General features: G+C 44.2%; 1 protein-coding gene across 8 annotated transcripts in view; it reads right to left on the minus strand.

The window, feature by feature from the left end:
- RALGAPA2 (Ral GTPase activating protein catalytic subunit alpha 2) overlaps nucleotides 1-24,729 on the minus strand; it is a 1,036,168-nt gene that overhangs the window by 603,010 nt on the left and 408,429 nt on the right. For 7 of the 8 annotated variants that reach the window (XR_004538694.1, XR_004538695.1, XM_033936255.1 and 4 more), the window contains 2 exons: nucleotides 21,970-22,146; nucleotides 1,195-1,353 (listed from right to left, as the gene is read on the minus strand). Coding sequence is in view for 6 of the 8 variants with exons in the window: in XM_033936255.1 (XP_033792146.1) it covers nucleotides 1,195-1,353; nucleotides 21,970-22,146 (336 nt within the window). In the remaining 2 variants the exon portion in view is untranslated. The remainder of the gene's footprint in view (nucleotides 1-1,194; nucleotides 1,354-21,969; nucleotides 22,147-24,729) is intronic. The other variant, XM_033936259.1, reaches the window with a different exon arrangement.

Below are 24,729 nucleotides of genomic sequence, written 5' to 3' on the forward strand. Positions count from 1 at the left end.
CAGAGTCCATTGTCGTGCTGAACAGCTTCTCCTGCTGGATGTGACGAGCCTTCAATGAGCGTTTTTGTAAGGTAGAGCAATGTGTACAGGTGAATACCTGATGTTCAGGGCCCAAACACTGCAAACACCAACTATGCGGGTCAGTGATTCACACTGACAGCACTTTTTAAAACCGCTTGATAGTTTCAACATGGACAGAAAAATCTCAGCTGCAAGGTTAAGCTCAATGGTGACAAAGAAGAGAAAAAACTGTCAAGATAGAAAAACAGAGGGTCAAAGGCCTGATTGAGGTAAAACGGAAAATAATAAACATTTTTTTTTTTTACAGACCAAAGAAAATAGTAAAATAGTAAGAAATAAAATAAAGGTGGCAAAAAGCCAGAAGTACATTGACGGGAAACCAACATGCTGGACAGAGTCCAGAAAAAAGCACTTCTTTGATCCACAGAAAATGAAGAACTGAGGTACTGCGAGCTGGCGTCGGGCAGGAAGGCACTTGCGCATCTGCGGTGCGGGCAGTGGCAAACTTTCTAAAAAATTTAAAGTGGCAATACACTTTTACTACTGTCCGTACCTGGCTCCATGGATGATGTCATCCACATATGAGAATATGCTGCCTGCTTGTCCTAGGATAATGTAATGTTTGTTTGTTGCTCTAATTCAAGCTCTGACATTCTTGCGACGGCACACAAAAACATGCAACAAAAATAATGAATGCCACTCAGCAAGACACAGCCAAACGTCGCCACAAACACAGCTGTGAGACACTGATATAACAAGGTTATGAAACCTTACCGAGTAGTTTGTACAGTGCTGCCAAAGTAAGCGCAAGGTGACAAGTTTATTAACTTAATTGTCAGACATCATATAACACTTTCTTACCTATTCCTCTTAACAATCAGGGTAAAAAAAAACCCTGAAATTTTCTGCCCTACCCACCACTAAACATGTTTATGATTACACACTATAGAAAATTTGGTTCAAAAGGTTTAAAAAAAAACCCAGAAACCATTATTAATTACCATATCCAACGTTTAGTCAGCTATGCTGACCAGCTGAAGAAATCATTTATAAATTTTTGAACTGTATTGCTGCAATTAGTGACTGCATCAGTAGACATATTTGTCCCCTAAAGTAAAACAACAATAATTTACCAAAACTTGATAGAAAAGGTACAAGACAAGAGTATAATACCTAAATCTTCAGGCATATGTAGGACAGACTGGTGCATATTTTCATCCAGGAGAGGAAGAGAATCTTTGATTTCAGATTGTATAGGGAATGCTTGAGATACAGAAGGAAACAGGGGCTGAAAACAGGAATCAAAAAGAGTAGGGAAAGCAGAAGCAAAACCTAAGGAAGAATAAAAAAAAAGTCAGTGTTCCTCTATTAATTTGAGATTCATTGTCAAAAGTAAAAGAACATCAAATCAAGAGAAACTTCTAGAGGAAAATGTAAAAGGCTGCAATCCATAAGTGGAAGGTATGGGGTCAATTTTCAATTGTTACCCTGGGAGATGGACAAAAATTGGCCCCACTGAACAATGACTGGGGCTGATACATTTATAATCTCATGGTGTGGGTACTAATATAGAGGTGGAGTCAGGATAGGGGAAGTGAAGTTCTTATTTTCACATCTAGGCACATGAATTCCACATATAAATTTAGGGTTTCAAGTTTTAAGAGTCAAAAATTTGGTGATTTTTTCAGCCAAATGTTCTCTCTTCCTCTTTCATTTATTTCCCATTCAATTAAGTTTGGCTGAAAATCTTTATGAATTTACAAACTGAGCACGTTTTTAGAAAATTGACCCCTGTATTATTTAAATGTCATCAACAAAAATATTTACAAAGGATCTGTTTTAATCAAGGAACATCTGAAGAAATATAATATATTGTAACAAATCAGATCCTTTATAAAGGAAATTAACATCCTTTAAATTTATAACTATTTATAAACAAATGACCTTATTTGAATTTGTGAGCGTATTTCTCTACTTTAGAAATATGTGTACATGATTTTGACTCAAGTGTTCACCAAATGGCATTAAAGGGCCTTTTTACTAAGCCAGGGTAAAATTTACTGTTACTATTGCTTAATGTGAGATGTTACCATATAGATATATATATAGAGAGAGAGAGGAGAGATAGGTATAGAAAGGTCGTTTATAGGTAATTTTATGAGTTTTTGGTCAATTGGATAAATGGGTGGGGGAAAATAATTTTTGTCATTTTTAACAAGTTTATTGTGCTGTGATATTAATATCTTATGTAAATGCATCATTTACTGTGCACAATTATAATTTTAACCATGAATAAAGAAGTTTTTTTTAAAAAAGAGATGTTACCATGGAGTATATGCAAATTTAACATGGCAACCACTGGGGGCAATCCCAGCATTTGCCACTACAAGTACCACGTTAAATTTGCAGATACTGTGCAGTACTATGCTCAGAATAAGAAAGTGCTATGTTCTTCCACAATAACTGCAAAAAGTGTCCATTAGAATGCATTATTTGCAGTGTGCTAATCATAAACGCCCAGATTCTTTAATCAACATCGTTGTTGGCGGCTGCCTTATAAGCATGTCAATCATATGATGGCAACAGTTAGAGAATCGCGCCTCTGGCAAAGGTAGGCACCAGAAATGCAGGCAAGAGTTTTCCAGGCCTACAATTCCGGAGTCTACCTTTGATGTAAATCGTGCCTTTGAAGGTGCTTTATGGCGCCCAATGCCACTTCTGGAGTTAGCCATGCCTACAGTGATATTAGGCTCTATAAAGTGTGTACTGAGGTTTGATTTCAGATACTAGCAGGTGCCTTTAAAATCAGTGAAAAACATTATTTAAGCGGTGTTTGTTACTGAGTTTAGGCGCCTAAAATACTAGCATCATTTAGAGAATCCAGACCAAAATGCCTTCTATACACATTCTCTGCCCATGACATGGTCCCTGTGACAGACTATGAAACCTTACTTCTTCCCCTGCAAACTATTTTCCCCCAGACTGAAACTGTCTCTCGAGGAAAACCAGCACTCCCCATTTTGGCCAGTGCAGGGCAAAGCAAATGCAGCTCAGAGAGAGAGCCTCAGGGAGGGAAAAAGAGGGAAAAACCAGGAAGTAGCTCAGGAAAAAGGAAGATCCAGAGTTAGAGAGAGGGGACCCAGACTGAAGGAAGAGTGGGAAAGCTGAGAAGGAGCTCTAGTCTGTTTCTGCCTGAGGTAAGGGACTGCTATAATAGAATTCTACCTCTGTTTCAGTGTCTGGCTAAGAGGGGTGACTATCTACTATCTAAAGCTGCTCCTGGAACTGGACTGCTGACTCTGGCGGGGCAGTTCAGCCAAACAAAGAACCAGGATTGAATTGAGTGCAAACTGAAGAAGCATATTGTATTTTCTTTAAAGCATAAACCTTTTAATAGGAGAAGAATCAGGTTCCACACTGCTGTGGAATTAAAGAGTTTTCTTTTGATCACCCCACAATCTGACTGTGACACCTGGTCCTCCACTGGTATAATATGGAGGCACCACTGGGAGCCTAAAGTCTCTGTTTTAAAGAGGCTGACCCATAATTCAGCATTAATTGGGGACTTCACTATACTGTAAATATTGCAGGGGTTTTTGTTTGTTTTCTCTTTCAAAGGGGTTTAAGAAGGGTAGCTTTGCCCCAAGTCAGAGCCCAGAAGTCTAATCAGAGCTGAACAAACAGGAGTTGGTTGTTTTTTTTTTCCTTGCTATGGTCCAATTCCACCAGACAAACCCCAAATTAGTGGAAACATGGAACATTTGATTCAGCTGATAGTACTAGAGGGCCAGCAACAGTGGCAACAGTTCATGCAGACCCATCTGAGAAAAAAGCAACAGTTAATCCAAACTCTTGTGGGGTTATGCCAAGCCTTACAAGCTCAGGCCCCAGCTCCTGTCCAACTAGCAATCACACCCAAACTGAGCCCTCCAGCTACAGTTTTGAAGAAAATTGTGCTGGAGGATGATAAAAGTTTAACAAACTTTGAGAGAGTAGTCGAATGGCAGGTTGGCCAGTAAACACCTGGACTGCATATCTAGGTAATTTGTTAATCGACAGCAGTCAAACAGCATTCCAAGACATCCAATCCAATCCTTGATCTTATATACCGATTCTTCCCAACAATGAGGCTCGATTTGGTTTACAAAAGTTTATGTAGGACTAGGAAAAGCAAGATATTAAAGCACAGGAATCATTATTTGGTATCCTCCTAAGCCCAGGTGAAGGAGGCAATTCTGACAAGAGCTAGATGCACAGTGGAGGTTTACCGGCAGGGGTTTCAGAAGGCTTACTTAAAGGGAAAATAAAACCCCCAAAGTTATTTTTTCTGGCTCCAGGAGATTGGGTGTAGATGACTTCATCCAGAGGAGACTGCAAGGAGCCCAAGAGGTACTCACTGAACAATTCCTGCATCAACCAATGCGACAGAAGGTCCAATGACACCCAGACTTAACCCCTGAGAGAGCAGTAAAAGCAGCTAAAGCCTTTTACAAGGCATAGTTGGATCCTGAGGGAGCCCACGACAACTGCAAGTCCAGGAGTCCAGGTCCGATAGGATGACAGAGTCCAACCATGCCAGAATTAAGAAGGAAAGCCCTAACTCAGCCCAAATCTCAGGTTCTCCCAGGAAACAAGACCAGGAAGATTTGGAGCACTCCAAATGCTGCACCTTTGAAGGGATCAAGAAGCCGAGACCCGGCTCCTGTCTGTTTCACCTGTGGATCTAGAGGATATTTCGCGAGGGATTGTCCAGGAGCAGGCCAGAAAGAGATAGATGTGAACTCCACCAACCATTCCTGTAACATGGTAAGAGTGGCATAATGTAGGTGCAGATGGAGGGGAATTTGTATCCTACTCTCATCAACAAAGTGGGCATAAAAAACCCTTAGTCACCCTACACTAAAACAGTAGGACTAACCTGGGTGCATGGTGACACAGACACAACTTTATGACTCAAATACTCCTCACAACCCATCAGAGTGGCCCAGTTAGAAGCAGCTGTTTTGCCCTAGATACCTTACCCTGTGGTATTGGGGAAGGACTTCCCAAAAATGGGGGAATCAAGTGCATACAGGACCCCCTAGTTATGAGAAAGCCAGTTTTCAGGAGCTCTTTTCCTGAGAGGAACCAGACCTCTTTGTGGGGAAAAATGGGGTTGTGTTCCCGTTACAGGAGCTGCCATAGACATGGTCCCCGACCCCAGGAGCGAGGAGCCTGCAGAACTGAACCTATTGGACGGTTCATCTAATAGGAGTAATGTGGGAACTTCAGAGGCATACAAAAGAGCCCAGGTGGAAGATGAATCCTTTTGAGAGGCTGGAGCCCAAATGATAACCTTAGTGGGACCGCAAAGCTCAGGTAAACTAGCCACTCCATATTTCATCATTAAACAGGATCTGGTATACAGGGTAGATAAAGAGCACCTGGAAGGAGAGGATGTAGAACAGGGGTGTCCAATCTGCAGCCCCGTGAAGTATTTTGTGTGGCCCCGGTCGAGGGTGATGCAGTGTTTTCCTCTGCTGCCCCCGGGTGTTTACCATCTTGCCGGCTCCCTCCTCTGTCTTGCTGCAGTGTGTGGCCCCAGAAACAATTTTTTTTGGCCAATGCGGCCCAGGGAAGCCAAAAGGTTGGACACCCCTGATGTAGAACAACTGCTAGTTCCCAAGCAGTTCATAAACAAAGATCTGAAGCTGGTCCACAGACATCTGTTAGGAGGCCACTTAGGAAGGGACAAGACCTGAGAGCGCATCCTGGCCTGGTTCTACTGGCCAGGCATCTATAAGCAGGTGGACCTCTTTTGCCAAGCATGCCCAACCTGTCAGGTGAGCAGTCCTACCCGGGTTACACCCGCTCCCCTCGTGCCCATGCCTTTGGTCAATGTACCTTTTGAGAGGATTGCAATGGACTTTGTAGGAACTCTAGAGCGGACTACATGAAGAAAAAAGTACATCCTGGTCATACTAGACTATGCCACCAGATACCCAGAAGCTATTTCTCTACACAATATGAAAAGCAAAACAGTAGTGAATGCCTTGTGGGGTGTTTGCCCATGTGGACATCCCCAATGAAATCCTTACAAATCAAGGCACTACTTTCATATTCTAGACCATGAGGCAATTGTGTACTTTGTTGCAAGTTAAGAGCCTGCAGATGTCAGTTTATCACCCTCAAACCAGTAGATTGGTAGAGAGGTTTAACAAAACCCTCAAACAAATGCTTAAGCAGTCTGTGTCAGAAAGAACTGGGACACCTTACTGCTATATGTCATGTATGTCATCTGGGACGAACCCCAAAGTCTGACAGGGTTCTCACCCTTCAAGCTGCTGTATGGGAGGAGGCCCCATGAGATTCTAGACATAGTCAGGGAAATCTGGGAAGAAGAACCAAGCCAGGGGAGAAACTTAGCTGAATTCATACTCACAATGCAAGACAGGATAGAAAAGGCAGGGGAAGTCACGAGAAAATGTTTGGAAAAGGCCCAGCAGAGACAAACATGCTTATAATGTCAGAATAGTACAGAGAATCCTCCAGCCTGGTGATAAGGCCCTGGTCTTATTGCCTTCTTCAGAGAGTAAGCGCCTATGCAAATGGCAAGGCCCTTATGAAATCATAGCCCAGATGGAGCTGGTGAATTATAAAGTAACTTAGCCAGACTGAAGGAAAAAGACCAGAGTATTTCATATTAATCTGTTAAAAAAATGGATCCCCCATGACAGCAGTGTTAGACCAGTGCGATGGCTTTGGACCTGTAGGCAGGGTAGAACCTGCCTCCACCCGGGTACCAGTCTCAAATCAGCTTCAACCCTGCCAAAGGAAAGATCTAGACCAACATGTATATCAGAACCATGATGCCTTCTCTACGATACCATCTAGCTATGCAGGAAATCATCAAGGAGCCTAGAATAATCATATGGCAATATCTTTACTGGATTCCCGAGTCTCGGCAGCAAGCACTTGCGAAGTAAGTCACCAAAACGTTAAATCTGGGAGTCATAGAGGAGTCCACCAGCAATTGGTCCTCTCCATTAGTGATGGTAACCAAGCTCAAAGGCAGTATCAGACTCTGCACTGACTTCCGAAAAGTAAATACCGTCTCCAAATTTGAGATGGATGAGTTAATCAAACAATTAAGAAAAGCTCAATTCATCTTCATCTTGAACCTAACTAAAATGTATTGGCAGGTACCCCTTGCACAAGAAGCCAAGGAGAAAACAGCCTTTTCTACACCTCAGGGCTTCTTTCAATTTACGGTCCTGCGCTTGGTAAATCACCTCTTGAGACCCCATCAAGTACCAGTTGGAAGTTGCACTTAATCCAATTAGAGGCCATTCTGGGCAACTTAAGAGAGTCTAGGCTGACCACCAATCCCAAAATCCTAGGATGTCAGGAGGTTCACTACCTGGGGTACGTAGTAGATGAGGGTCGAATAAAACCTCAAATGGATATAATAGATGCCACAATTCCACAAACAAAGAAAGCTTTGGCTGGAGCAGCGGGCCCCTACTCTTCACCTATGGAGACAACATATGACCACTTTGCTGAAAATGGAGCGCACCCAGCTCAAAACTCTGGAATCTGCAGCAGGCCGGCGGTTTATGCACATTTAGGGGCCCTTCTGGAACTCCTTTTCTCCTGTCACAAGGAGTAGACTTATGAACTTCTGAGCTGCTGTACACGTCACAGGATGCAATTCTTGTTCTTGCTATTTCCTCTCATCCTATATTTATTTTTATTTTTTCCTTGTCTTCTCTCAATTTTATTTCTTTGCTCTCTTGCCTTGGGGTGGGTGGTTGGATGGGGGGTGGATGGGGCGGGCTGGGATTGGAGTTGGAGGTTGAAATTGTAAAATGTTTGAGCTTGCTCTTCCCTGGTTGTGATGATCTTTCTTTGTATTGCTGGTTCACGTGTTGGTGTGTTTGCTGTCTGTTGCTCAATAAACATGATTTAAACATAAACGATCTGGACATTGGTACGACGAGAGAGGTGATTAAATTTGCAGACGATATGAAATTATTCAGAGTAGTGAAGACACTGGGGGATAGCGAAGATCTGCAATGTGATATAATCAAGCTCGAGAAATGGGCATCGACATGGCAAATGAAGTTCAACATGGATAAGTGTAAAGTGACGCTTGTCGGTAACAAAAATCTCTTGCACGAATACATGATGTCCGGGGCGGTACTTGGAGAGACCTCCCAGGAAAGAGACTTGGGAGTTCTGATCGACAAGTCGATGAGGCCGTTCGCGTAATGTGCGGCAGCGGCGAAAATAGCGAACAGAATTCTAGGAATGATTAAGAAGGGGATCACAAACAGATCGGATAAGGTTATCATGCCGCTGTACCGGGCTATGGTGCGCTCTCACCTGGAGTACTGCGTCCAGCAAGAGGAAGGCTATTAAAATAGTTAGTGTTCTTCATCATAAGGCATATGGGAACAGAAATATATTAGGTCAAAACTAATGCACCTGGATCCTTGAAGACTAGCAATCAAGCTGTCATGTGGTTACAACCTAACTTAAATCTCAAAGATTGACAAATTATGCAAATTATCAGACCTATCTAAAATGTTCAAAATGCACACACAGAAAAAAACAGCCACAGAAAAGAGCTATCTAAAATACATAAATAAGGGATATAAGAATAAAAAAAGATGTCTAATATTGCATTTAAAAATATCCCCCTCGTCTACAAAGCCGCGACTGCGCGGTATCGGCCCCAAAGCCCATAGAGATTTAAAGGGCTTCGGGGCTGTTGCCTCGCAGCTTTGTAGAAGAGGGAGTATGTAGGTCTGTGTGTGTGGGGGGGGGACTCTTAAAAAACATAGAAACTGGTCTTATGTGTTCTAATGACATCAATGTGTTCCAATGATGTCACTTGTGCGTTCCAACCATTGAAACTAAAGACATGCATACAAAATCTGAGAAACCTAATAAAAACATAAAAAATTAGGGCAAACCAACTTAGAACATCAGAAATCAATAAAATATGGTCTCTAGAATGCCATAATTGTAAAACGAAATACTTTAAAAATGATGGAAAAACTAGGTAAGCTAAGTTGGAACTTCAATTAAACTCACAAGTAAATGATAAGAACATGTATAAATATAGTGAATAAGATAAAAAGCAGATGAATAAATATAATAACAGTAAACAATAAATGTAATGAATATTCAAATAAAAGTGAAACCTTCATTATGTACAGAAACAACATAAATTTGAAGATTTGTGTTGTTTATTTTTGCACTGTGCGTACTATGACCTGGTGACTTGGATAGACTGCTTTTACAGACAGAGCTGATTGATTTACAGATTCAGTACAGTCACCCCACATAGACTCATATCAATATAGACTTCTCTGTATTTTTATAATGCTGCTGCTTTGATACTATCCACAAGGTTTCTTTTTATCTGAGTATTTATTACATTACATAAACGGCGCCGGTGGAAGCTGCCACCTTAAAAACAGCCACTGATCATGTGTCAATCATGCAATGACACCATTTATAGAATCACGGCTTTGGTAAATGTAGGCCGGGGTTTTCAAGGCCTACATTTTTGGCGCCTTTCACGTGAATCACACCTACAGAGGTGCTTTACAATACCTAACACCACCACCACACCAGCATTAGCCATTCCTACAATGGCATTAGGTGTCATAAAGCGCCTCTGTAGGTGCGATGCAGGCACCATTTTTTAAGGCGTCAATAGGCACCTACAGTTTTTGTTTTTGTTTTTAATCTTTGTGTTTTTAAACTGCATTTTCAACTTAAGTTAGGCACCTAACTTAAGTTGCTTTTTATAGAATATGGGCCTGAATGTCTTCTTGAGATAGTCAGGATAAAGTTTGCTATACTGTTCAACTCCTTGCAACAAGGTCTCATGCTGCACTGTGGTCTGTGGAAAAAGTTAGTTATCAGTTTAACATCCCACTTGGCTGTATTGTTAATCACCTTCACTGTTTTGACAAACTGTACAGCAGTATAGAAGTTTGCATCTTCAAACCATATGTCCACTGGAATTGCCAACTATTCATTGGTATCAACACAGATCCAGTGCAGCATGAGACCTTGTTGCAAGGATTTGAACAGCATTCATAGGCTTTATCCTATCTTAAGAAGACATTGAATGTGTGAGTGTTTGGAATGCTATTGGTATTTGAATACACCAAAGTGTATGTGTTTATCTAATAGCTAAGTACATATGCTAAATTTCTGTTATTTTACATAAAAAATTGCAGATATTAAAAGTTCATTTAATAAAATACTGCTAGATTTTTTGCATAAAATGTGTTTTTATCCATGTATCATTGCTAAGTATATAGCTATAATACCAAGAAATTAGCTCCAAGAATAGCAAATTTTAAGAAAAATGGAACTTTATGGAATCAGTGGCTTTGAGCGAACCCAGGATGGACTTAAAAAAAAAAAAATTAAATTCTGATCAAGCACAATCAAATTCATGGGAAAAAACTTCAATTCGCACAGTTTTCCCAACTTAACTTTTTTTCAGGATAATCCCACCGTCTCATTTTCTACTGTATAATGTACATTGGAAGAAGAGAGACACTGGATATATAACCTAGGACAGTGTTTCTCAACTTTTTCAAACCAAGTATCCCCTATGCCTAACAAATACCAACCGAGTACCCCCACCCAAACTCCACCCCCATAATAATAGTATTAATTGTAATGCCATTTCTTCTTTTTTTAAAATAAAAGCTTTTTATTTACTGAAGAAAAATAAAGTACATCAGCAAATACAAACAAGAATGATGAATAGTACAAAAAAAGTACAATCAATAGAAAATAAGGCTACCACATCCCAGTCCATAGCACAAGCAACAAGAAACAAATCCCCACAGTAAACCTAGCGTATCCCCCCCACCCCCTCTAGGACAGATGCCACAACCTAAGCCACAAACCAGTAAAAGACCTCCTAACGCAAAAAGAAAAGTAAAGGGGCAAAAAGATATCCCCCAACCAGTCTCACATCCCTTAGGATCTCATATACGACATCCCTCTCCAACCCTGCTAGGGAATCCTACGAGGAGTGCACCCGGAAGCTGAACCAAATGGAGGCATACCCATGTTGTTTACCATGTTGCAAAGCTGTGAGGTGGTAAAGAAGCTGCCAATCCTGCTGTTCTACCAGCAGCCACGAAAGAGGCACCACCTGGTTCCAGGAGGAGACCAATACCAACCGGGCAGCAGTAAAAGCCAGCTTACAAAACAGGGATTCTCCCCATTCAAGATCCAATTGATGCCAAAAAAGGAGAGCATGGCGCCAATCCACCGGGACCTGCTTTTGCAGAATCCGTGAAATATGAATAAAAACCTCAGCCCAGAAGCCCTGAACCCTCACACACAACCACCACATAAGGAGATATGAACCCACCTTCCCACACCCCCTCCAACATAAACCCATCCCACCCCCTCGTCACTTAGCCAAAACCTGAGGGGTGTAGTACCTCCTAAAAAGGACCTTGTACCCATTTTCAAGCAGGAAGGCCGCTAGACCCGCAGAAGACACTTCCCTCCAAACAACCTCCCAAGTATCCCAGGGGATAGCGGATTCCCAATCCCCCTCCCAGGCTTTCATATAAGGTAGCACAGCATCTCCCCGAACATTAAGGCACCCATACAGAGCCGACAAAGTCCCCTTCCGAAGCATCGGGCCCAGTAACAGCTCAAAGGGTGTCTTTCCTCCACTCAGGTCTCCCACGATCCCTGAGATCTGTAAATAATGAAGAACTTGTAAATACAGGAATAAATCTCGAGAAGGCAGACCATAACAAGTCTGAATCTCCCCAAAGGACCATACGCGATGCGCAGCCAAATCCCACAACTGCCCCAAACATACCAATCCCTGGGTCTCCCAACGCGCAAACACCCCCTCTCCTCTACAAGGCACAAAATCAGGATTATGCAACAGGGAATACCACGAGTGACGGCTACCCAACAACAACCCCTTCCGAACCAATCGCCAAACCCTCAAAGAGGTGTCCACCGAGGACAGACTGCCCTCCACCCGCACCCTCTCAGGCAACCAGGGACGATATAGCAACGGAACCCCACTCACCAAGACCTGCTTGATCACCACCCAAGGCTTCGGATACTGTGTCTGCCACTCCAAGAGAGCACGCAATTGAGCAGCCTGATAGTACTTCAACACATTAAGGACCGCCAAACCCCCCTCTCTCCAACTCAAATAAAGAACCATCCGACTCACGTGCAGCCTATGCCCTGCCCAAATAAAGCAAAGAATGCTCCATTGGATCCCTTCCAAGGTCCGCTTACTAACCCACACCGGAAGCACCTGGAACAAAAACAAAAGGCAAAGCAGCACCATCATTTTCACTATCTCCACCCTGCCTAACCAAGCAAAATATTGGTTCCCCCAGCTATCCAGATCCAACTGAATGCGGCAAAACAACGGGGGGTAATTAAGATCATAAACACTAGAGTCAGGCGGGCCAAAATAAACACCAAGATACGCAGTGAATGCTTAACCCACCGAAACGAAAAACATCTCTTCAGGATATCCACCCTATCATTAGACAAATTCACATTAAGCAACTCAGATTTCCCTACATTAACACGAAACCCCGACACCACCCCGAAAGCGTCCAACTCCCGTAGGATAGCCGGCAAAGAGACCTCCAGGTCTTCAACCGTAAAGAGAAGGTCATACACAAAAAGAGTCAGTCTATAGTCCCCTCCCGGCACAGACACACCCCTAATATCTCTATTCCCTCGCACCCGCTGCGCCAGAGGCTCTACTGTGAATGAGAAGGGGAGAGGACATCCCTGGCGCGTGCCCCGTGCTAAAGAAAAAGTGTCAGAATAACCCCCATTCACCTTAATGCATCCCACAGGACAGGAATACAGAATACGAATCCATTCCCGCATGCGTGGACCAAGGCCAACAGATTCCAAAACTTGAAACAAAAAGGCCCAAGAGACCCTATCAAAAGGCCCAAAAGACCCTACCTTTTCAGCATCAATGTACAAGAAAATTGCCTCCGGTGCCCTCCCCCGGGCCCACTCTAGCAAATTATAAACCCGCCTAACATTATCCCCCACCTGCCAACCAACCACAAACCCCGACTGATCAGGGTGAATCAACCGAGGAATCCAACTCAAACGATCTGCCAAAATCCGCATGAAAATCTTAGTATCCACCCCCAGAAAAGATATTTGACGGTAGGAGGCACACTGCATAGGATCTTTCCCCTCTTTCACCAACACGGTAACCCCCGCCAATCGCATGAAAAAGGGAAGCTGACCATCCCCTTCCAGAGAATTAAGGAACTGCAGGAGAGGAAGCAACTAGAAATCCTGACAGCGCTTATAATACCGTACAGTAAAACCATCTAGCCCAGGAGACTTGCCCACTTTCATGGACCGTAGGGCTCCCCTCACCTCAAGCACTGTAAGTGGGCAGTCCAACCGCCCCACATCCACCTCCGCAATCCGGGGCAACGATGCCGAAGCCAGATAGCTATCCGAACATGCTCCACACTCTAAATTCAAATCTAGATACTCACGGAGCCACCCCTCAATTTGAGCCACCACACCGGGATCATCTAAAAGGCTATCATTAAAGCGCCAATATTTCCATCCCGAACCACCTCCCTCACCTACAAGTTGTATCCAGACAGGCGCATGATCCGACCAAGTAACCCATTCAATCCCCGCCCTATCCACCCGTCGAAGCAGGCTGCGCTCTACAAAAATATAATCAATTCTGGAATAAGAGGCATGTGCTGTAGAAAAATGGGTATAATCCCGTACCAGCGGATGCAGCCAATGCAACCATCTTCGACATTTAACGAAGCAAGAGCCTCCCGCAATAACTTACGGTTCCGCCTCCCATAGCTGCCAGTTTTCCCCAAATTGTCCAAGTGAGGGGTCACGTTAAGATTAAAGTCCCCGCAGAAGATCAAAGATCCTCCCTTGAACTGTAGAATTCTGGACACCAACTCCCGAAAGAAGGTACCCTGTCTCTCATTAGTTGCATAAATGTTGACCAAAGAGTACAAGCTCCCCTCAATCAAAGTCTTTACCATGATATACCTACCCTGGGGGTCCCAGGCCATCCTACGAACCTCACAGCGCACCCCCTTACTGATCAAAATCCCCACCCCACCCTTCTTAGAAGTGCCCACCCGAGAGGCCCAAAAGGACTGGGAAAACCGTAAATCCCAGAGAAGGTGCTCATGAGATTGCAACAGGTTTGAACAAAACAAACTGCAGCCTGCAATCCAATCAGCTCCCTGGAAAAAGCCCTCCGTTTATAAGGAGAGTTGAGACCCCTGATGTTATCTAATCTAATCTAATCTAATCCTTAGGTTTGTATACCGCATCATCTCCACGTTCGTAGAGCTCGACGCGGTTTACAGTAGGAGAAATAGGAAGGAACTACAATAGAGGGTTAGAGGTAGAAGTGTGAAGAAAATTTAGAGGACTTGGGATGCCAAGATATAAGAGTTTCCTTGATTCCTAAGTTGGAGGGAGACTTACATTTTTTGAGAAAAGCCAGGTTTTCAGATGTTTGCGGAAAACTTGGAGAGAGCTCAAGTTCCGAAGAGGGGAGGTAAGGTTGTTCCAAAGCTCAGTGATTTTAAAGTGGAGGGAGGTCCCTAGCTTTCCTGTGTGGGAAATGCCTTTTAGCGAGGGGAAGGATAGTTTTAATTTGTGGGAGGATCTGGTGGTATTAGGGTTTGAGGAATTCCAAGAAAGAGGGATAAAGGAAGGGAGGATACCATAAGAAACTAACTTAAGCCCCGCCATAAAAGAAATTAAAGCCAGCAATAGGAGACCTCCATAGCAATGATCCATCCCTCCCCCCATCCCCCCAACCACCCCCCTCCAACCCAATACACCCCATCCCGTCATCCCTCTTCCCCCCAAAGTGAGATCCACCAGACCTCTCACCAACATACCAGGAAGTAAACAGTCCCCATCGCCCATTACACAAACAACCAAAACCAAAGCAACAACCATCCTCACAGTCTCACACAGTGTACAAAGATCAAATATCCCCTCCCAACCATGCATCAGAACCAAATCATCTCCCAACCCACACCACACACCCGCCAAACATAGAACCAGACCACACACTCACCCACTCAGTAACCTCAACCTGTGAAACCCCCACCCCTCCCCCAGCCACCCCCCAACAAGACTATAAACCTCCAGAAATATAGGGGAGAGGTCGACCCACCCCACCCCCCATAAACCCACACTTAAAGTCCCCAATAGGGAGTATGCATCAGGTCCAGAATGAGCAGCAACGGCACTCAGCAATCAAGGGAGGCCATTGGAAGATGATGCTGTTGCAGAATGAGGGGGGCCCCACCACGACCTCCTCGGGAACCTCGCTCCACTCTCTGCCAGCATAAAGAAGCTGGACTCTGACTCGCATTCGGAGCCCCCCCCCTGCTCTGGGCCTGAATCATCCGGGACCTCAATCCCCTCCTTTTGCAGCAAAGCACGTGCCTCCCGAACCGAGGTGACCTTAGTATGCACACCATTAATAGTAATAACCACCCCAAAAGGGTAAGTCCAGCAGTATCTCAGGTTACTTTGCTGCAGAGCCTTGGTCATCTCCCGAAAGGTACGACGTTTCTGTAACGTGCTGGCAGCAAAGTCGTGATAGAATTCCAAGCGATGACCCTCCCAGGTCACCGTACCCATCTCCCGGGCTCTCTGCAAGACTTGCTCCTTAAGCACAAAGCTCTGAAGACACAGCACTATACCCTTGGGCTGATCGCTAACTCGGGGACCCAGCACCCTGTGCACTCTTTCAATCCTCGGTTCCAAAATCTCACTCTGCAACAACCAACAAAGCAATTTAAGCACAGTGGCCCGCACATCTTTATACTCTGGTCGATCAGGCAGACCCCGCACCCACAGATTGTTGCACCGGGTGCGGTTCTCTAAATCTTCCAGTTTGTCCAGCAAAAGCTGATATTTGGCCAAGACATCCTCCAGTTTTCGTTGCACCCCCGTCACACTCTCCTCGCAACTATCCAGGTGGGTCTCCACCACTTCCACCCGGTCCGTGCGAAGCTCCTGCACCACCACAGCCAAAATCTCCGATTTAAGTTCCAAAATCCATTGCTGCATATCGGCCTTAGTTAGCGGGTCAGGAGGTGGACGTTCCAGGGCCGGCTCAGCGATCATATCAGCCACTGCCTCTATGATTCTCCCCAGGCTTGCGGCGCCACTCCCGCTGGACTCCATAACATCGCCACCACGTGCGCCCCTGCTCAGCACCTGTTCCATTGTGCGCTGCCCCACTTTGTCACAGGGGAGCTTTCTGCGGGTTGCCATTCCCTCCACACACCAATTCTGCACCAGTAGCAGGTAAGAAGGACGGCTTTCAGCACGATAACTCAACACGAAGAAGGGATAAGCTCAGGGCACGAATGGTGCTCCTAGTTCAGGCGTCCATTCGCATCGGTGACGTCACTTCCCTTCCGTAATGCCATTTCTTCTATTTATTTTTATAAACAACCAATCTCAGCCAAGGTCTTGGTTTCTTGTAAACTTCTTCCATTTATTTTTAATATACAAACAATTATCCACTCATGCAATGCCCCCTAACACAAAAGGCACTTAAACCAGATTGGATTTCCACTGTGGCTCCTTGTGACTTTGGGCAAGTCACTTAACATTCCATTGCCCCAGATATAAAACTTGGATTGAAAGTCCACTAATGACAGAGGAAGTACCTGTATGTATTATAAATATGCAAACCATTTCAGCTGCAATGTAACACAAAGCTCTGTTTCTAATACTACTAAGTCAATTATTATCAAACCTTAAACAGTCGCAAAAATCATGTCCCCCTTACTTGTCTGAACTGCACTCGCTCTTCCTTCAGTCCTCAGCCCCCAGCAGTACTCCCGCAATGGATGGCACAAGTAGCAACTCACACGCTGCACGTGGCTGACCCAGAAGCCTTCTCTCCAATGTCAACTTTGACATCTGAGAGAAGGCTTCTGGGTCAGCCACTTACGTGCCGTGCCGGAATCGCTGCATGCGCTGCTCACTGCATGGAGCGCTGCCAAAGGCTGAAGACTAAAGAAGTGAATGCAGCTCCAAGAAGATTCTTGCAGGAGCAGGGGGCAGGAATGGGAGATCTTGGGCGGAGGTGGCAGCAGCAGTGGCGGATGGATGAGTGGAAATTGGCGGTCAGGCCACATATCCCCAACAGGCGGCCCACGTATCCCCTAGGGTACCCATACCGCGGGTTGAGAAACACTGGTCTAGGACACAGTTTCTTGACCTTACTGAGAAGCAGCGAATAGGGCTGTTGCTTTGACAAGAAAGCCATTGACCATCTCTGCCAACAGCTGGAGTCCCTTTTCCACATCGCCACTCATAAGAGTCAAACTTTGCACAAGCACCTCAGTCACCTCTGTACTAGCCTCCATCACAACTGGAAGTTTCTGGACTGTTGTGACAGCCACTATACGCCTCAGTCAGCCTTCTCCTCAAGGCCTTTCTCACATATACTACATTCCTTCAGAACCAGCAGCAGCAAACACACAATGACCCAATTCTAAAGGCAATCCATTTCCCCCTTTTCCCTGTGTCACTGACTACACCCAAGTGGCCCTCAGTCCCGCCCCCCAAAGGGAAAGAGTCCATCTGTCACACAGAAAAGGCATTTCACTGTCTCATAACAGCATAATAGTCATACTGGATCAGACCAATGGTCCATCTAGCCCAGTGGTCTCAAACTCAAACCCTTTGCGGGGCCACATTTTGGATTTGTAGGTACTTGGAGGGCCGCAGAAAAAAGAGTTAATGTCTTATTAAAGAAATGACAATTTTGCATGAGGTAAAACTCTTTATAGTTTATAAAACTTTCCTTTAACAGTTAAAAGGAAAGATATATAAACTATAAAGAGTTTTACCTCATGCAAAATTGTCATTTCTTTAATAAGACATTAACTCTTTTTTCTGCGGCCCTCCAAGTACTCTATTTTTTTCTGCAGCACTCACATTTAAAGTTCAATATCTTTTCTTTCTCAAAACTGGCACATTTCAATCACTAAATTGAAAATAAAATCATTTTTCTACCTTTGTTTGGTAATTTCATCAGTCTCTGGTTGCACTTTATTCTTCTGACTGTGCATCCAATACTTCTTCCCTTCTTTCAGCCTCCTGTATGCTTCCTCTCCTCCAGACCTCATTCCCTCCCCCAACTTTTTCTTTCTTTCTCTATGTCTGTTTTTCTCTGATTCCGTGCCCCATTTTTTACTTTGTTTCTGGTTCCCTGTCCCCCCTCCTTCTTTCTTCCTTCCTTCCTCCGTGCCCCATTTTTTGCTTTTTTTTTCTGGCTCCCTGTCCCCACCCCACCTTCTTTCTTTCTTCCTTCCTTCCTTCCCTCCCCCATGCCACCGCCGCCGCGGAATAGGCTGCTGCTGCTGCCGCTATCGGGAACAGGCCATCTCCCTGCTTCTCTTCTGCACGGGGCCGACCAACTCTCGCTGCCCGATGTCAATTCTAACGTCGGAAAGGACGTTCATCAGCCAGGCAGCGATTGGCTAGCCAGAACGTCCTCTCAACGTCAGAATTGACGTTGTGCCGCCAGAGTTGGTCGGCCCCGCAGGGAAGAGAAGCAGGGAGATCAAAGAACACGGTGCCGGCCTGATCCCCGATGGCAGCAGTGAGAAGGGAAGGGAAGCAGGTTGGGCACCACTGCTCTAGACGAGCCGCGAGCTGCATTCTAGGGAGAACAGTGGACCGCCCCCCCCCCCTTGGTACGCCACTAGAGCAGCAGCGTGTCTGGCCGGCTCGTTCATTCAAAGCCGCGGGTGGCGGCTCCTTGCGAGATCCGCGCCTGCGTCTGCAGCCTTTCTGATGTTGTGACATCAGAGAGGCTTCCGATGCAGGAGTGGATAGCGCAAGGAGCCGCCAACTCGCGGCTTTGAATGAACGAGCCGGCTGCTGCTCCAAAAGGAAGAGAATGATGCCTTCAGAACGCGGGCCGCAAATAAAACCTGCAGAGCCGCATGCGGCCTGTGGGCCGCGTGTTTGAGACCGCTAATCTAGCCCAATATCCTGCTTCCAACAGTGGTCAATCCAGGTCACAAATACCAGGCAGAATTCCAATATGCAAATACACAGGGGGTTATCACTAACACCTTCTCACGATTCTCTCTGGATCCTACCACACTCATACAGTATATCCTGGCACACTAAAGAATACATGGAATGGTTTGAAAATGGAAAGAACACTGGCAGCTGGCTTATAGGTAAGATGCACATATTCTGAAAAAAGACATATACCACCCCAGATGTCCATGTGCTCACACCACCAATAATTCAGGCAACTGGTGTATTACCTCATCACATCTTCCACTAATCTCATGTCCATTCTTTCACTCTCTCTCTATCTCACACAGGTGATTGAGGCTACCCACAGAGGAGGTGGCTAATGACCCCCATCATCAGATCCCATGACAAAGCTAAGGAGTGCTTTGACAGGATAACCAGCAAATCAGGTCCATCATAAAATACACCTTTGAACTGCTCAAGACATTATTCAAGTGCCTAGATTGATGAGGAAGACAGATGCGCTACAATCAGTAAAAGTTTGCAAGACATTCATGGTCTGCTGTATCCTGCACAACCTGGAACTAAAGAGCGAAATAGCACTCTCTATCAGACTGGAGTTACAGAATGGGGACAGAGGAAAAGAACCAGGTACCTACAGCACAAGAACATGTTCATCCGCACCAGAAGAGCACTGCAACAAAGACTAAATTCATATGTACATACGTATGAGTTGAGAACATACTGGGACAGACTGAAAGTCCATCAAGCCCTGTTTCCAACAGTGGCCAACCCAGGTCGCAAGTACTCAGCTAGGTCCCAAGTAGTAAAACAGATTTAATGCTGCTTATCCTAGGAATAAGCATTGGATTTCCCTAAGCCATCTCAATTCCAAATGTATCCCATATCAAATATGCCTTTCCAATTTCCCATCAGTGCTAGCCTCTTAAACTATCCCTGTGTGCCACCTATGACCACTCCCATTATCCTTCCCCCCCCAGTTCCCAAAAGCAGCACTCCCCCCCAAACAAACTGATAATTTCACCTTTACCCCCAAAAGCCATCTCCCTCTCACCCCACCAATTTCCCCTCCTGCTATTCAATTACATTTTCCCCTGCTCTCTTCCCCTTTCCTTTTGTGCTCCACCTTCCCTCCTCTTAGATACACTCTGGTTGGCAGCATGTTCTGAACTCTAGGAGGCGCTGGATGTTTTTGCTGTTTACTAGGCCACTACAGCAAATGCTGGGAACACAAAGGGTAATAATGTGGTACAATGCTGTGCCATTTCCTGATGCATTGTGGGTGGTGTAGCATGTCTGCTTCTGGAACCGGTTGAACAAGCCCTGAGCAGGTGGCAGTCACAGGCCTGTTTGAAATTCATATGGCCTAATGCAGGGCTGCCCAAGTCCTTGAGATCTGCTGGCAGGCCAGGTTTTCAGGATATCCACAATGCATAAGCATGAGAGAGATTTGTTTGCACTGCCTTCTTGGTATGCAAATCTCTCTCTCTCATACATGTGGATATCCTGAAAACCTGGCCTGTCAATAGATCTCAAGGACCGGACTTGGGCAGCCCTGGTCTAATGATTCCCTGCACTCATGGGTTTGACTAGCAGTAGGGGCCCATTGGTGACTGCAGTAGGATGGCCCTCCTAGCCCAATGCCCTATGCTCCCATCCTATCATACAGCATTAACATTCTGTAGATCAGTATGTGCATCACTCAAACCATTGCCCGTTTCATCTGCATTTGCTCATCAACCTATTTTATCTTGTTGCTCCATCATAGCCAGCTTGCACTCTGTATGTGCCATGATGTACATGAAGTTCATGTGCACAGGTCACTAGTTCCTGCTGTCATCTCGATGGGCATGGCTGGGCCCCACCACAATCTTTAAGCAACAGGTTTTGATTCAAAAAGTAGCTTTACTTCAGAGGAGTTGAAAATGCTAGTAAGGGTGGTTCCAAAACACCAAAGGAATCTCTCTGGCATGGCAAGAGAGCCCCTTGGTGGCTTATACAAAACAAAAACCATATGTTGGGATCTGTCACAAGCTGAATGGTGTCTTGCCAATAACAGTAATGAGGAGGATCCTAAGTGTGTAAGTGGGGGGAACTCTGAAGGAATGCTAAGCTTCGCAACCTGGTATAAGAACACAAGAGTTGGCATACTAGGACAGACCGAAGGTCCATCAAGCCCACTATCCTTCTTCTAACAATGACCAACCCAACCTTGCAAGATCCCAAGGAGAAAAATAGATTTTATGCTGCTTACCCTAGGAATAAGTAGTGGATTTCCCCAGGCCTTCTTTCTTAGGAAATTATCCAACCCTTTTTTAAAAACCTGCTAAGCTAACCGCTTTCACTACATTCTTCGGTAACGAAATCCAGAATTCAATTACCTGTTGAGTGAAGAAATATTTTCTCCGGTTTGCTTTAAATCTATTACAGTAGAATCTCAGTTATCCAGCACCCATGAGGATTGGTGGATGCCAGATAACTGTAGTTTCTGGTTGCTTGAGAGTTACTGTAAAAATAAGTTTAGCATCCCCCCACCCCCACTTGTAGTTCCAATTTTGGGTGGTAAAAAGTGTGTCTTACTAGAGCGAAAAATACAGTAATTAATCAAGTAATCTGTTTATTGTTTTATACTTTCAGCAAAAGCAGCTTGAGGAACAGAAATCTGGGGTTCAGAAATATTTAACTCAGAAGTTTAGCACAACAACATAATATACTATTAGTATAGCATCTCAGCAGTCCACAAAATTAATTAAAAAATAAGTCTCCTGAATAGCATAAACCTATTATTCATTGCCTAATGATGTAAACCTAGAAATGTATCAAATGTTTTTGTTGTTTTTTTTAAAAACTTACCTGTTAAAGTTGTAACATCTGAAGGACTAAGCTGAAGCCAATGCTGTGTATCAGAATCAATAGCATCATCTGTCAGTGTATGATCGTCATGGTCTTCCTCATTGGTCTGCCATGGCATCAAAGATACTTCTGCCTCATTACTATATCCATTGGATATGTCGCTGTTAACACTTTCACCTTGAACAATATTTTGTGAAGATTACCTGTGGTTCTCAGAGTTTTAGGATACAGTATATGTTAAACATTTAATTGCTAAAATCCAGAATGCTTTGATTAGAAATTGGAATATGAACGGCAAATGTACTATTTTCAAGGTTAACATCACTATCAAATTACAAATGAGGCATTGTTTAAAGAAACTTAAATGATGAATTTTACAGAAGTCTATGACTATTGAGATGATGGACAATGAGCTCATTAAAGAGTGGCTCCATCTTTTGGATACATTGCCATAATAATAGAATCTACAGTCCGTTCTTGGTATTCACAGTAGTACAGTTCCCAAAAATGTTTGTGAACCATGAAATTATGAAGAACGAAACTCTGAGTCTACGGGAAAATAGAGGTTAGGTTCTGGGAGCACACACTGTTAACTCAAAACCATGGAAAGTGAACAGTGGTCCTCTTGGGAAAATAGGGTTAAGTTCCTGCATGGACAACACTTGAAGTACCTGTAATTCACTCTCCAGACGTTTATGGGCCATATCTGGAAGCAAAGATGAAAGTGAAAGCAAAAAAGCTAGTGCATTTTTAAGCACCAGTCCACGAATACGCGCCTACAGCGGCGTGAACAGGGAACATTGGTTGCAATTTATGCAACCAAAAATAAACAAAATCACGCACTGTGAATAACGAGAGCAGACTGGTGCTACTTTTACTGCATGCATCGAACATACTAAAAATAGTACAGATTAAGGCATGGGCTATATAATGTTTAATATCAGAGTATCATACACCATCTCATAAAATCTTGTTTCCTTTAAGGAACTAGACTGCCCAAACACAAAAATTAAAGTAATGAGTGGCAGTGATAACTAATGTTCCCTCTATGGACTGAGTTGATATGAGCAAATATTTTATGTTACATTTCCCTGATGGTATTATACACACTGTATATTACAAATTAAGAATTATAAATATAAATAAAAAAGTAGAAAATAAGATGATTTTTGGTCTCTTGACAGTTGGTCAAAAATGTATTAAAATAGTTCAATGAAAAGATATTATTTTTATTCTATTTTATATTTATTAACCTTTATAAACATAGGTGCCAAACTACTTTATCCCAGATTAAAAATATAATTATTTTTTCTACGTTTATATTCTGGTCATTCACTTCTCTGGTTTCTGCTTTCCTTTGTCTTAAAAGTCTCTTTCTAGGATATTTCTCTCCTCCTTTTGGCTTTCTTCAATTTATTTTTCTACATTTATGTCCAGATTTAACTCATTCTTACTATCTAGTCTTCAAGTTTCCTCTTTTTTTATGGTTTACCATCTCTTTTCCTCACCCTGGCTCTCCTATTTTACTTCCCCTTATTACTAGTCATTCACTAACTCTGCCGTTTCTCTTCCCTTCTATACTGTGTTTGTCCCCTATATATGCTTTTTGTTTCCCCTTCCATAATTATCTCCCTCTTTTCTGTCTCCTCCCCCAAATATTTGCTCATTTTTCTTCCCTCTTCCATTCAGCATCTACCCCCTTCTATACAGCATCTGTCTTCTCTCCCCCTTTCCATCCATCATCTCTAAACTTTCTCTCCTCTTCTATCGATATCTCCATCCTCTGTCTCTTCCCCCTTCCATACAGTCTGCCCCCTTTCACTGCCTCCTTCCATCATCTCCTCCCTGTCTCTCTCCTTTTTCATCCAGACTTCAGTTTCCCTCCTATACAGATTATTCCCCCCTCCCCTGTCCATCCAGCATCTCCCCTCTTCCCCCTTCCATCAATATTTCCATCCTCTTTGTATCTCTCTCCTTCCATACATCTGCCCCCTCACTCCCCCTCATCTTCCATCCAGCATCTCCCCTTTCACTTCCCCTGTTCCATCATCTCCCTACTCTCTGTACTTCACCCCTTAGCATCTGTACTTCACCCTCTAGCATCAGCCCTCTTTCCTCTGTTCCATTTAGAATGTCTTCCCACTTCTAATCAAATTCTACCCATCTCTCCCACCATCCCAAACCATTTCCACAAGCTTCTGCCTGAGTCTATCTCCTCCCACCCCACTTCCACCAGTGGCTACCCCCTCTCTCCCCTACCCCTTTCCCACTAGTGTCTCCCCCTCTCCCACCTAACCCACATCCACCAGCGCTTGCTCCCTCTCTCTCTCTCCCCCCAACCCATATCTACCAGAATTTGCCCCCTCTCTCCCATTCACCCCACATCCACAAGTGTCTGCTCCCTCTCTCACATCCACCAGCATCTGCTCCCTCTCTCTCTCTCCCACCACACATCCACCAGTGTTTGCTCCCTAGGATCCCCACCGCTGCTGCTACTTTTCCAAAGATGAAATTCTGAAACCACTTTAGACAAGAATTTAGGATGAGTACGAAGGACCACCTTTGTCATGATGGAAAACAGTGAAAGGTGGATCAGCAACTAAAGCTTGCAGCTCACTGATTCTTCGAGCAGATATGAGGGCAATGAGAAACACCACTTTCCAAGCGAGATAATTCAGATGAGCTGTAGACATTGGTTCAAATGGAGGCTTCATCAATTGAGCAAGAACAACAATGAGATCCCAAACCACTGGAAGCGGT

The sequence above is a fragment of the Geotrypetes seraphini genome, chromosome 3 (genome assembly GCF_902459505.1).
Source record: "Geotrypetes seraphini chromosome 3, aGeoSer1.1, whole genome shotgun sequence".
NCBI lineage: Eukaryota > Metazoa > Chordata > Amphibia > Gymnophiona > Dermophiidae > Geotrypetes > Geotrypetes seraphini.